Source organism: Arachis duranensis, chromosome 5 (genome assembly GCF_000817695.3).
Source record: "Arachis duranensis cultivar V14167 chromosome 5, aradu.V14167.gnm2.J7QH, whole genome shotgun sequence".
Lineage (NCBI taxonomy): Eukaryota > Viridiplantae > Streptophyta > Magnoliopsida > Fabales > Fabaceae > Arachis > Arachis duranensis.
Window position 1 is genome coordinate 11136467 of NC_029776.3, and position 12685 is coordinate 11149151.

The following is a 12685-nucleotide window of genomic DNA, read 5'->3' on the forward strand; positions in this document are numbered from 1 at the left end:
GTTTGGGTTATTTTATAAAAGTTGTTATTTTTTAAATTTTAAATTATTTTATTTAAGTTGTTATTTTTTAAATTTTATTTAAATTTTATTTAGATTGTTCTTTTTTATATTTTAACACTATTTTTTAAAAATCTGTTAATTCTTTTTAGCATAATTTTTTAAAATTTTGTTGATTTTTTTTAAATTGCAGTTACATAAATTCTTTTAAAGAAATTTAGAGCTTTAAAAAAATTTACGTTAATTATTCTTCGGTTGTTACATACTAATATTACAATAAATAAATATTTACGTTAGTTTAGAATTTTTAAATTATTATTTATTTAAGTTATTATTTTTAAATTTTAAATTTGGGTTGTTTTATTTAGTTTGTTATTTTTTAAATTTAAATTAAAGTCAACCAAATTTTAAAAAGCTTAGTTATGATGCAACTATAAAAGGATAAGTTATGAGAGATGTAAAGCACCACAATTTAAAGTACATCAATCCCTTTCTTTACATATATCCAAAATCTCCCTACTTATTCCAATGGCTGATATTCACAAAATTGCTGACATCAATCCTACAATCGACAATTTGTGTGTACGTATACGAGTGATATGGTTATGGACACTATCAAGTTACGAAAATTCTCCATTGCCATACTCAATTGAGATGGTTTGACTCGATGAAGACGCGAGTTTTCTACTAATATCCTTTTTATCCATGACTCCAACGTTATTTATTTATTTAAATAAATTAAAGTCTATGTACATTAGATTAGATATTAAATAAGTCTATATTTAACTTTTTCTTATGTTATTTTCTTTTTTAAGCAAGTATCAAATAAAGCTTTGTGTCATTGATGATTCGACTGTGCATATTATGTAGTCTTTGACAAGGAGGTAAAACAAGTTTTGGAAGAGAGCTGTGTAGAGATACTTGATCCACTCCTATTGGTAAGATCTAACCAATATTTATTTCTAAAAGCATTAGTGAAGATATTTGTATTGGTACTTTTTATATTATTTATTATTAATATATTATGTAATATCCTGCAGAAAGGAAATCTATCAAATACACCTACACTTTTACTCAACCTAATTGATAAGATTTTTCTCTTCATCGTTGAAGTTCAAATATCTGATATTTCATATTTTTCACATTCTTATAAAGTTAAGAAGATGACTAATAATGTGGATCTCATAAATAAATTCAAAGAGGCTCACCCTATTCAAATGGTGAGTATATATAAGTGTACTTCTATTAAAAATTAATTTATTTTTTGTTTTCTTGGTCATTAGTAGTATCTAATTTATAAATAATAATTAATTATAATTTTAGGATGTTGACTACACCGGTGGTTTGTTTCCAATTTCAAAGACATCCACAATCATTGAAGGGGAGAAAGTAAAAGGTACTAAGGTATTTGTTCAAAAAATATTTTTTTTTGTTCTCTCAAAATTAGATCTTAATTTTATTCAAAACATATTAGTGAGATAAAATCAAAGGTTAGAAAGAAGTTTTTAATTTAACATGATTTTTTGTACAGAATTTGTTGCTTGAATTCTCCAATGAAGTTACGGCCAATGATGAATCTGAATTATTGGAAAGTGCTATTACACCAACTAAGTGACTATCCTCGGAGTCGGAAGATTCGAATGTGGAAGGAGATACCTCAACTTGCAAGAAGATCAAGATTGAGAAAGAAACTTGAGAATTTGGATGCACATGTTTTGGAATCTCTTTTAGAGTCTATCTAATAGAATAATGCCAAGCATATGTTTGTTTTGGTGGAAACATTGTCTTTTCTTGAGTTGTTATTTTTCTTTTGGTTCTTTTCGATTTTTATGTTTGGAATTTAGAATTTTTTTAAAATATAAATTGAAGTTATTTGGTTATTACTTGTGGTTTTATTTTTAATTTGATTCTCACCGTTGATATTCTGATAATTTTTAATTTAATATTTAATGTCATAAAGTTTTAAATTTTTTCTCTGAATTATTATTGATACAATTAAGTTAGTTATTAATTTTAATGTGTACTTATTTAAAAAAAATCTAATTATAATTTTTAATTAAAGTATTATGTTTATAATTTTAATTTAAATTTAAATATAGTTTTTTTTTTAATTTTTACGTAAGTAATTGGGTTTGAAAATATTTTTTAAAAATTTATATAATTTATAAGTTACTATGCTAATTACAAAGGATTATAATAAAATAAATAGAATTATCAGTCTTATTAAGATGTGAAATTATTTATACTATTTAAAAAAATGTAATACTGTTTAAATTTTAGAAAAAGTATAATAAAGTTAATACTGTTTATGATGAAACTAAAAAAATTATTTTTAAATTAACAAATTTCTATATTACTAATGGACAACGGACGTTTGATTAAAAAATTTAAAATTTATACTAGCTAATTAGAAAATTCTATTTTAAAAATTTTAAATTTGAATTTCTAATACTAATTTCTAATTAAGTAAGTTTTTAACCATTTCAATTTTTAAATTTAAATTTTTTTACTTGCCACATTTATAAATTTTTAATATTATCTTTTTAGATTGTCTCTCCATAGTAGAAATACTTTCATCTTTTTCTCTCTTTTTAAGTATTTTTTCTAAATTTACGTAATTTATAAGGTTATTAATTTTTAGATTGTATTTAATTTTATTTATTTTTATCGATAAATAATAGGATTGATACTATTTATGACGAAACTAATAAAAATTATTTTTAAATTAACAAATTCTTTTTTAATAATATAAAAAATTTGATAATAAAAATGTATTATGTATAATGTATATATATTTTTAATTATTAAAAAAGTTTATTTATTTGATATTTTTAGGTATATATTGAAAGATGCAAGAAGTCTAAAGAGAAGTAAGATTATATTGAAAAGAAAATTGATATTAAAAGATAGAGAAAATACAAAGCAAAGCACAATTTAAGGTATATTTCATATAAAAAAATAAATTAATTATTTTATCATTTTTATTTTTAGGTTAGAATAATATATTTTTTTATTTGGTATTTTTAAGTATGTCAGTTCTATATATTTAGTTTTTATTGGGTATACAAAATAACTATGAGTATTTTGGCCGAATGAAAATCCATAAAATACAATATTTTCTATATATTATTTAGCTATTGACAAGTAATAAATTATTAATTTACATTATCTTCGTAATATGTTACTAAATTTGTTTATGAAAAAATTACAGAAAATTCAAGTGATAGTTCCAATGGTGTGCATTTTCAATCGGTGTTGTCGAACATTACAGATAGCATTAATACAAATTTATTTTTAGATGATTTTTTTGGAATTTGCTTATGGGAATGTACATGCATTTTATGTATTTTGATTTTCCTATTATTTATTCAATTATAAACTTTAACAGAAAATATGTTCAAAACTAATATCTCGAGTTATCTTATTAGGTAATAACCCAACACCATATTGATCAAGGTATCCAACTACTCATCTACACTGTGTAGATAAAAAAAATGATGTTCCAATATCAGTGATACTAGTAATTCGAGTATCACACATGAAGCATATGATAGTCCATGTCATCAGACAAGTCAACAACATCTTCAACAAACATAAAATAATATCTACCAGTTACTATGTTAATATGTTTTTATTACTTAAAGACCAAACACTTAACTTTTTAATTGGTCTATTACAAACAATCATTGGTATATGCTAAATAATTATTATAGATTCATTAGAATACACAAATCGAATTAGATTGCAAAGGGATGTAAGACTGAATAGGAAGACTATGCTACTTCAAAAGAGACATGGTAAGATAAGCATGATAGATTGTAATTATCACAAAGCTAAAATTTTACTTCTTTTATCTTTAATACTACCTTCATAATATATATTCATAATTCAGCTGATTTAAACATTTAACATATATTTATTTTTCTTTTTTTATAAAATAAAGTACTTGATGTATTATCTCTAATGATTATAGGAGCAAGTGCATTTAATTCAAATTTAGATACTAAATAATTAGAAGAAGTGTGCATAGCTGAAAAAAAAAAAAGACACCTGATACAAAGAGAAATATTTTTGAAGGAATTGACTACAAATCTTTCAAAAAATTTTCAAGAAGTTGAGGATATTACTGAAAATACGAATATTTTAGATGATTCTGTGCAAATTTAATACCCAGCCATATTCGATGTTGCTGAGAATACAGGTAATTTAAGAAGTAGCAATATCAGCACTTTATTATTTACTATTGTTATGCTTTTTATAAACAAAAAATTATCGTTTAGTGTTCAAGTTTTAAAATTCAAACTAAGATATGGTTATATATTATAATTTTTGTATTTGAACATTGATTTATTGTAAAACTTAAATCTTGAGGTTGGCACAATGAAATTGTATTATATAATCTCATCTTTTTAATCCATAAATTGCATTCTTCGGTAATCTTTTATAAATATTATTTTTATGCTTAACATGGTGAAAGAAATGTATATTTTTATATAAAGTATTTGTTGCAGATATAACTAAAACAATTTATTATCTTGGTGATTATTAGATGTGATAGATATTGGTGACCCAGAATTTTTTGTCGGCATTGCGACGCCATGATGTGGTATGAGGAGAGATCAGAGAAGTCCAAAATAGGATCCAATTTTGAGTTCTCAATATATTGTATGTGAGGGAAGGTACAACTGCCGTTTTGAAGCACTTGATCGGACGCTCAGGAATCTTATGTCAGTTACTGATCAACATAAGACACATCAAACATTTGGTGGTAAGATTGTTGTTCTAAGAGGTGATTTTAGACAGATACTTCCGGTGATTCCGAAAGGAAGTAGACACGATATATTAGCATCCGCTATTAACTCATCCCATCTGTGGTTATTTTGTAAGGTTCTGAAACTGCATACGAATATAAGGCTTCTAATGTCTTCTTCGAATCAAGATGATGGTGAAATGAAGATATTTGCTAATTGGATACTTGATGTTGGAAATGGAAATATTGGCTCTGTTGTTGGTGATGAATTAGAAGTTAAAATTCCAAATGATCTATTGATTACAACTACTGATGATCCTCTCTCTCATTTGGTAGACTTTGCATATCCAAATTTGTTGCAAAACATATTAGATTACAGGTATTTTCAGAATAAAGCAATTCTTGCACCCACACTTAAGAGTGTCGAGAAGGTAAATGATTTTATCTTAACAATCTTTCTAGGGATGGAAAAAGAGTATTTGAGCCTGACACAACATGTCAAGCTGATGAGAATGAAGATGTAAAACAAGAGTGGTTCACACCAGAGTTTCTAAATGACATCAAATGTTCGGGACTCCTCAATCACAAGTTGACTTTGAAGCCAGGAGTCGCTGTAATGCTACTGCGAAACATAGACCAGACTTCAGGTTTATGCAACGGGACAAGATTAATAGTTAACATACTTGACAGCAACGTAATTGGAGCAGCGGTAGTGACCGGTAGAAATATTGGAAATAAAGTGTACATTCCAAGAATGAACTTGATCCTTCAGATTCAGGATTGCCATTTAAGTTCCAACGGAGACAATTTTCATTAACAATATTCTTTGCAATGACCATTAACATGAGTCATGGTCAATCATTATCACATGTACGGCTTTATTTGCCAAAATCAGTGTTCACCCATGAACAACCTTATGTTGCTTTGTCAAGAGTTAAGAGACACAGTGGCCTCAGGGTTTTAATTCTAAATGAAGATGGCAATCCAAAGTCATCAACAACAAATGTCGTGTTCAAAGAGGTTTCTAATAATATTTAGGTAAGAATAATATTATTTTTATTTTAATAGCATGTTATGATTTACACTTTTGTACAAATCTTTACTATAGATATAACTAAGTTATCTATAACTCTTTTTTCAAATTTGAAATGAAATGTGTAACAAGGAGCCCAACATTCAATGATTTTCTAATGAAGTTAGTAAGATACTAGGTTGTCGATAATTTTTTATTAGCTTTTTGATATAAAATTTAGGGTAAAATTAACATGCTATTATTATAGTTATATATGTTCTTATTTTTTTTATCTTCCTCCTTATGGTTCAAGAATATTATAAACTTTAAACTCTTCTATTCATATTTTACTTTGAATAAAGATAAAATAACATATTTAACACATTTATTATATAACGATGATAGTGTTATACTAAATTTAAAAAATATATGATTATAAAATATTATTTTTAATTTAGCTTATCAAATTTAAATATAAACCCGTGCATCGCACGGGTTTAACACTAGTAGTAATACAAATGAAGAGCTCATTTGCTGACGTGGCGCTCATACGTTGAGTTTGGGAGTTTATTTGCTTACGTGTCGTCACTGGAAATTTTTAGATTTATATTTATAAATTATAAATTATTATTTGCTCAGGTTGTTATTTTCAAATTTTAAGTTTGGGTTGTTTTACTTAGGTTATTTTTTAAATTTTAAATTGTTTTATTTGTTTGAATTATTTTACTTAGGTTGTTATTTTTTAAATTTTAAATTATTTTATTTAAGTTGTTATTATTTAAATTTTATTTAGATTGTTCTTTTTTATATTTTAACACTATTTTTTAAAAATCTGTTAATTCTTTTTAGCATAATTTTTTAAAATTTTGTTGATTTTTTTTAAATTGTAGCTATATAAATTCTTTTAAAGAAATTTAGAGTTTTAAAAAAATTTACGTTAATTATTCTTCGGTTGTTACATACTAATATTACAATAAATAAATATTTACGTTAGTTTAGAATTTTTAAATTATTATTTATTTAAGTTATTATTTTTAAATTTTAAATTTGGGTTGTTTTATTTAGTTTGTTATTTTTTAAATTTTAAATTAAAGTCAACCAAATTTTAAAAAATTTAGTTATAATGCAACTATAAAAAGATAAGTTATGAGAGATATAAAGCACCACAATTTAAAGTACATCAATCCCTTTCTTTACATATATCCAAAATCTCCCTACTTATTCCAATGGCTGATATTCTCACAAAATTGCTGACATCAATTCTACAATCGACAATTTGTGTGTACGTATACGAGTGATATGGTTATGGACACTATCAAGTTACTGAAATTCTCTATTGCCATACTCAATTGAAATGGTTTGACTCGATGAAGACGCGAGTTTTCTACTAATATCCTTTTATCCATGACTCCAAGGTTATTTATTTATTTATTTAAATTAAAGTCTATGTACATTGGATTAGATATTAAATAAGTCTATATTTAACTTTTTCTTATGTTATTTTCTTTTTTAAGCAGGTATCGAATAAAGCTTGGTGTCATTGATGATTCTGACTGTGCATGTTATGTAGTCTTTGACAAGGAGGCAAAACAAGTTTTGGAAGAGAGTTGTGTAGAGATACTTGATCCACTCCTATTGGTAAGATCTAACCAATATTTATTTCTAAAAGCATTAGTGAAGATATTTTTATTGGTACTTTTTATATTATTTAACGTGGTTTTTTTTACAGAATTTGTTGCTTGAATTCTCCATTGAAGTTGTGGCCAATGATGAATCTGGATTATTGAAAAGTGCTATTACACCAACTAAGTGACTATCCTCGGAGTCGGAAGATTCGAATGTGGAAGGAGATACCTCAACTTGCAAGAAGATCAAGATTGAGAAAGAAACTTGAGAATTTGGATGCACATGTTTTGGAATCTCTTTTAGAGTCTATCTAATAGGATAATGCCAAGCATATATTTGTTTTGGTGGAAGCATTGTCTTTTCTTGAGTTGTTATTTTTCTTTTGGTTCTTTTCGATTTTTATGTTTGGAATTTAGAATTTTTTTAAATATAAATTGAAGTTATTTGGTTATTACTTGTGGTTTTATTTTTAATTTGATTCTCACCGTTGATATTCTGATAATTTTTAATTTAATATTTAATGTCATAAAGTTATAAATTTTTTCTTTGAATTATTGTTGATACAATTAAGTTAGTTATTAATTTTTAATGTGTACTTATTTAAAAAAAATCTAATTATAATTTTTAATTAAAGTATTATGTTTATAATTTTAAATTTAAATTCAAATATACTTTTTTTTTGAATTTTTACGTAAGCAATTGGGTTTGAGAATATTTTTTAAAAATTTATATAATTTATAAGTTACTATATTAATTACAAAGAATTATAATAAAATAAATAGAATTATCAATCTTATTAAGATGTGAAATTATTTATACTATTTAAAAAAAATGTAATACTGTTTAAATTTTAGAAAAAAGTATAATAAAGTTAATACTGTTTATGAATAGTCCATGAAGTAATTCGGGTATCACACATGAAGCATATAATAGTCCATGTCATCAGACAAGTCAACAACATCTTCAACAAATATTAAATAATATTTACCAGTTACTATGTTAATATATTTTTATTACTTAAAGACCAAACATTTAACTTTTTAATTGGTCTATTAAAAATAATCATTGGTATATGCTAAATAATTATTATAGATTCATTGGAGTACACAAATCGAATTAGATTGCAAAGGGATGTAAGACTGAATAGGAAGACTATGCTACTTCAAAAGAGACATGGTAAGACAAGAAAATTCTATTTAAAAATTTGAAATTTAAAACTCTAATACTAATTCTTAATTAATTGGCTTCTTAGCCGTTTTGATTTTTAAATTTAAATTTTTTTATTTGTCACATTTATAATTTTTTTTCTATTTATTTCGTTTACATTGTTATTTTTTAGATTATAACAATAGATGTACTTTTATCTTTTTCTCTCTTTTTACTTATAAGTTGTTCATTTTCAATCTCTTTAACTATAAGTTGAATTTATTGATCGTGAGATTAAACTTATATTTATTTGAAAAAAGATACTTTTGTAAAAAAATATATATTATTTTCTGTAAAATATGTTTATGTAACTAAATAAATAAGAATAAAAAAGAAATTAAAGCAGTCATTGAAAATAAAATCTGTGCGATTTTACATAAACATAAGAAGACACGAATTTCATATTCTATTTGGTAAGTTAGACATGAGAAAAAATTGTAAAAAAATTAGTGTCTCAAGTTAAAAATTAGTATTTCAGCATTTTAGAGAGACACAAAATACATGTTTTTAATGGGTGTTTGTGTAGTTTTTAATGGGTATTTGTGTATGACTATGTCTTTCATTATTTTTGTCTCAGTAAACAAACACCATATATGTACTCCTGGGTAATCCTGTATCTATGTTTTGATGGACATATATACCAAAATCAAACGCTGTCATATGTGTACTATTTTATTTTTTTTAATAATATAAAAAATTTGATAATAAAAATGTATTATGTATAATGTATATATATTTTTAATTAGTTAAAAAATTTATTTATTTGATATTTTTAGGTATATATTGAAAGATGCAAGAAGTCTAAAGAGAAGTAAGATTATATTGAAAAGAAAATTGATATTAAAAGACAAAGAAAATACAAAGCAAAGCACAATTCAAGGTAGATTCCATATAAAAAATAAATTAATTATTTTATCATTTTTGTTTTTAGGTTTAAATAATATATTTTTTATTTGGTATTTTTAAGTATGTCAGTTCTATATATTTAGTTTTTATTGGGTATACAAAATAACTAACATGTCATGAGTATTTTGGCCGAATGAAAGCCCATAAAATACAATATTTTCTATATATTATTTAGCTATTGACAAGTAATAAATTATTAATTTACATTCTCTTCGTAATATGTTACTAAATTTGTTTATGAAAAAATTACAGGAAATTCGAGTGATAGTTTCAATGGTGTGCATTTTCAATCGGTGTTGTCGAACATTACAAATAGCATTAATACAGATTTATTTTTGGATGATTTTTTTTAAATTTGCTTATGGAAATGTACATGCACTTTATGTATTTTGATTTTCCTACTATTTATTCAATTATAAACTTTAACAGAAAATATATTCAAAACTAATATCTCGAGTTATCTTATTGGTAATAACCCAACACCACATTGATCAAGGTCTCCAATTACTAATCTACACTCTGTAGATAAAAAAAATAATGTTCCAATATTAGTGATATTAGTAATTCGGATATCACACATGAAGCATATGATAGTTCATGTCATCAGACAAGTCAACAACATCTTCAACAAACATCAAATAATATCTACCAGTTACTATGTTAATATGTTTTTATTATTTAAAGACCAAACATTTAACTTTTTAATTGGTCTATTAAAAACAATCATTGGTATATGCTAAATAATTATTATAGATTCATTGGAGTACACAAATCGAATTAGATTGCAAAGGGATGTAAGACTGAATAGGGAGACTATGCTACTTCAAAAGAGAGATGGTAAGATAAGCATGATAAATTGTAATTATCACAAAGCTAAAATTTTACTTCTTTTATCTTTAATACTACCTTCATAATATATATTCATAATTCAGCTGATTCAAACATTTAACATATATTCATTTTTATTTTTTTATAATATAAAGTACTTGATGTATTATCTCTAATGATTACAGGAGCAAGTACATTTAATTAAAATTTAGATACTAAAGAATTAGAAGAAGTGTGCATAGCTGAAAAAAAAGACACCTAATACAAAGAGAAACATTTTTGAAGGAATTGACTACAAATCTTTCAAACATTTTTCAAGAAGTTGAGGATATTATTGAAAATACGACTATTTTAGATGATTCTGTGTAAATTTAATACCCAGCCATATTCGATGTTACTGAGAATACAGGTAATTTAAAAAGTAGCAATATCAGCACTTTATTATTTACTATTGTTATGCTTTTTATAAACAAAAAATTATCGTTTAGTGTTCAAGTTTTAAAATTCAAACTAAGATATGGTTATATATTATAATTTTTGTATTTGAACATTAATTTATTGTAAAACTTAAATCTTGAGGTTGGCACAATGAAATTGTATTATATGATCTCATCTTTTTAATCCATAAATTGCATTCTTCGGTAATCTTTTATAAATATTATTTTTATACTTAACATGGTGAAAGAAAGGTATATTTTTATATTAAGTATTTGTTGCTGATATAAGTAAAACAATTTATTATCTTGGTGATTATTAGATGTGATAGATATTGGTGACCCATAATTTTTTGTCGGCATTGCGATGCCATGATGTGGTATGAGGAGAGATCAGAGAAGTCCAAAACAGGATTCAATTTTGAGTTCTCAATATGTTGTATGCGAGGGAAGGTACAGCTGCCGTTTTGAAGCATTTGATCGGACGCTCAGGAATCTTATGTCAGTTACCGATCAACATAAGACACATCAACCATTTGGTGGTAAGATTGTTGTTCTAGGAGGTGATTTCAGACAGATACTTCCGATGATTCCGAAAGGAAGTAGACACGATATATTAGCATCCGCTATTAACTCATCCCATCTGTGATCATTTTGTAAGGTTCTGAAACTGCATACGAATATGAGGCTTCTAATGTCTTCTTCGGATCAAGATGAAGGTGAAATGAAGATATTTGCTAATTGGATACTTGATGTTGGAAATGGAAATATTGGCTCTGTTGTTGGTGATGAATTAGAAGTTAAAATTTCAGATGATCTATTGATTACAACTACTGATGATCCTCTCTCTCATTTGGTAGACTTTGCATATCCAAATTTGTTGCAAAACATATCAGATTACAGGTATTTTCAGAGTAGAGCAATTCTTGCACCCACACTTAAGAGTGTCGAGAAGGTAAACAATTTTGTCTTGACAATCTTTCCATGGATGGAAAAGGAGTATTTGAGCTCTGACACAACATGTCAAGCTGATGAGAATGAAGATGTAAAACAAGAGTGGTTCACACCAGAGTTTCTAAATGACATCAAATGTTTGGGACTACTCAATCACAAGTTGACTTTGAAGCCAGGAGTCGCTGTAATGCTACTGCAAAACATAGACCAGACTTCAGGTTTATGCAACGGGATAAGATTAATAGTTAACAAACTTGGCAGCAACGTAATTGGAGCGACGGTAGTGACCGGTAGAAATATTGGAGATAAAGTGTACATTCCAAGAATGAACTTGATCCCTTCAGATTCAGGATTGCCATTTAAGTTCCAACGGAGACAATTTTCATTAACAGTATGCTTTGCAATGACCATTAACATGAGTCAGGGTCAATCATTATCACATGTACGGCTTTATTTGCCAAAATCAGTGTTAACCCATGGACAACTTTATGTTGCTTTGTCAGGAGTTAAGAGTCGCAGTGGCCTCAGGGTTTTAATTCTAAACGAAGACGGCAATTCAAAGTCATCAATAACAAATATCGTGTTCAAAAAGATTTTTAATAATATTTAGGTAAGAATAATATTATTTTCATTTTAATAGCATGTTATGATTTTACACTTTTGTACAAATCTTTACTATAGATATAACTAATTTATCTATAACTCTTTTTTCAAATTTGAAATGAAATGTGTAACAAGGAGCACAACATAATAAATAGAGAAAACTATCCATTCTATCCAATAAAGTTTAAAATGCTTACAAATTTGTTATGAATAAATTTAATTTTAATATATAGGTATGTTTATAATAAGCACAATAATTATATGTTTATTGGATATGCCACATTATATAAACTATTAGATTTTATTAGATAAAAATTAAAAACTAATATAAAAAAAGAGTAATATAAAAAAAGAGCATTAATAGATTCT

The 12685-nt window shown here is 25.5% G+C and overlaps 2 protein-coding genes across 2 annotated transcripts; both read left to right on the forward strand.

Moving 5' to 3' along the window:
• Window positions 1-4722: 4722 nt before the first annotated feature.
• On the forward strand, window positions 4723-5564 carry LOC110281456 (uncharacterized). The gene is made up of 2 exons (XM_021143723.2): window positions 4723-5126; window positions 5210-5564. Exons 1-2 carry the CDS (start codon window positions 4723-4725, stop codon window positions 5562-5564), a joined length of 759 nt encoding a protein of 252 aa, XP_020999382.2.
• A 5877-nt stretch (window positions 5565-11441) lies between these two features.
• Window positions 11442-12323, forward strand: LOC107488023 (uncharacterized). Its single transcript, XM_021143724.1, has one exon. The coding sequence runs from the start codon at window positions 11442-11444 to the stop codon at window positions 12321-12323; it is 882 nt and encodes a 293-aa protein (XP_020999383.1).
• The last annotated feature ends 362 nt before the right edge of the window (window positions 12324-12685 follow it).

Coding starts and splice junctions, on each gene's coding strand:
- LOC110281456 (XM_021143723.2), top strand. CDS start 4,723: ATGTCAGTTACTGATCAACATAAGACACATCAAACATTTGGTGGTAAG. Junction 5,127..5,209: donor CAAAACATATTAGATTACAG/GTATTTTCAGAA, acceptor CAATCTTTCTAG/GGATGGAAAAAGAGTATTTG.
- LOC107488023 (XM_021143724.1), top strand. CDS start 11,442: ATGAGGCTTCTAATGTCTTCTTCGGATCAAGATGAAGGTGAAATGAAG.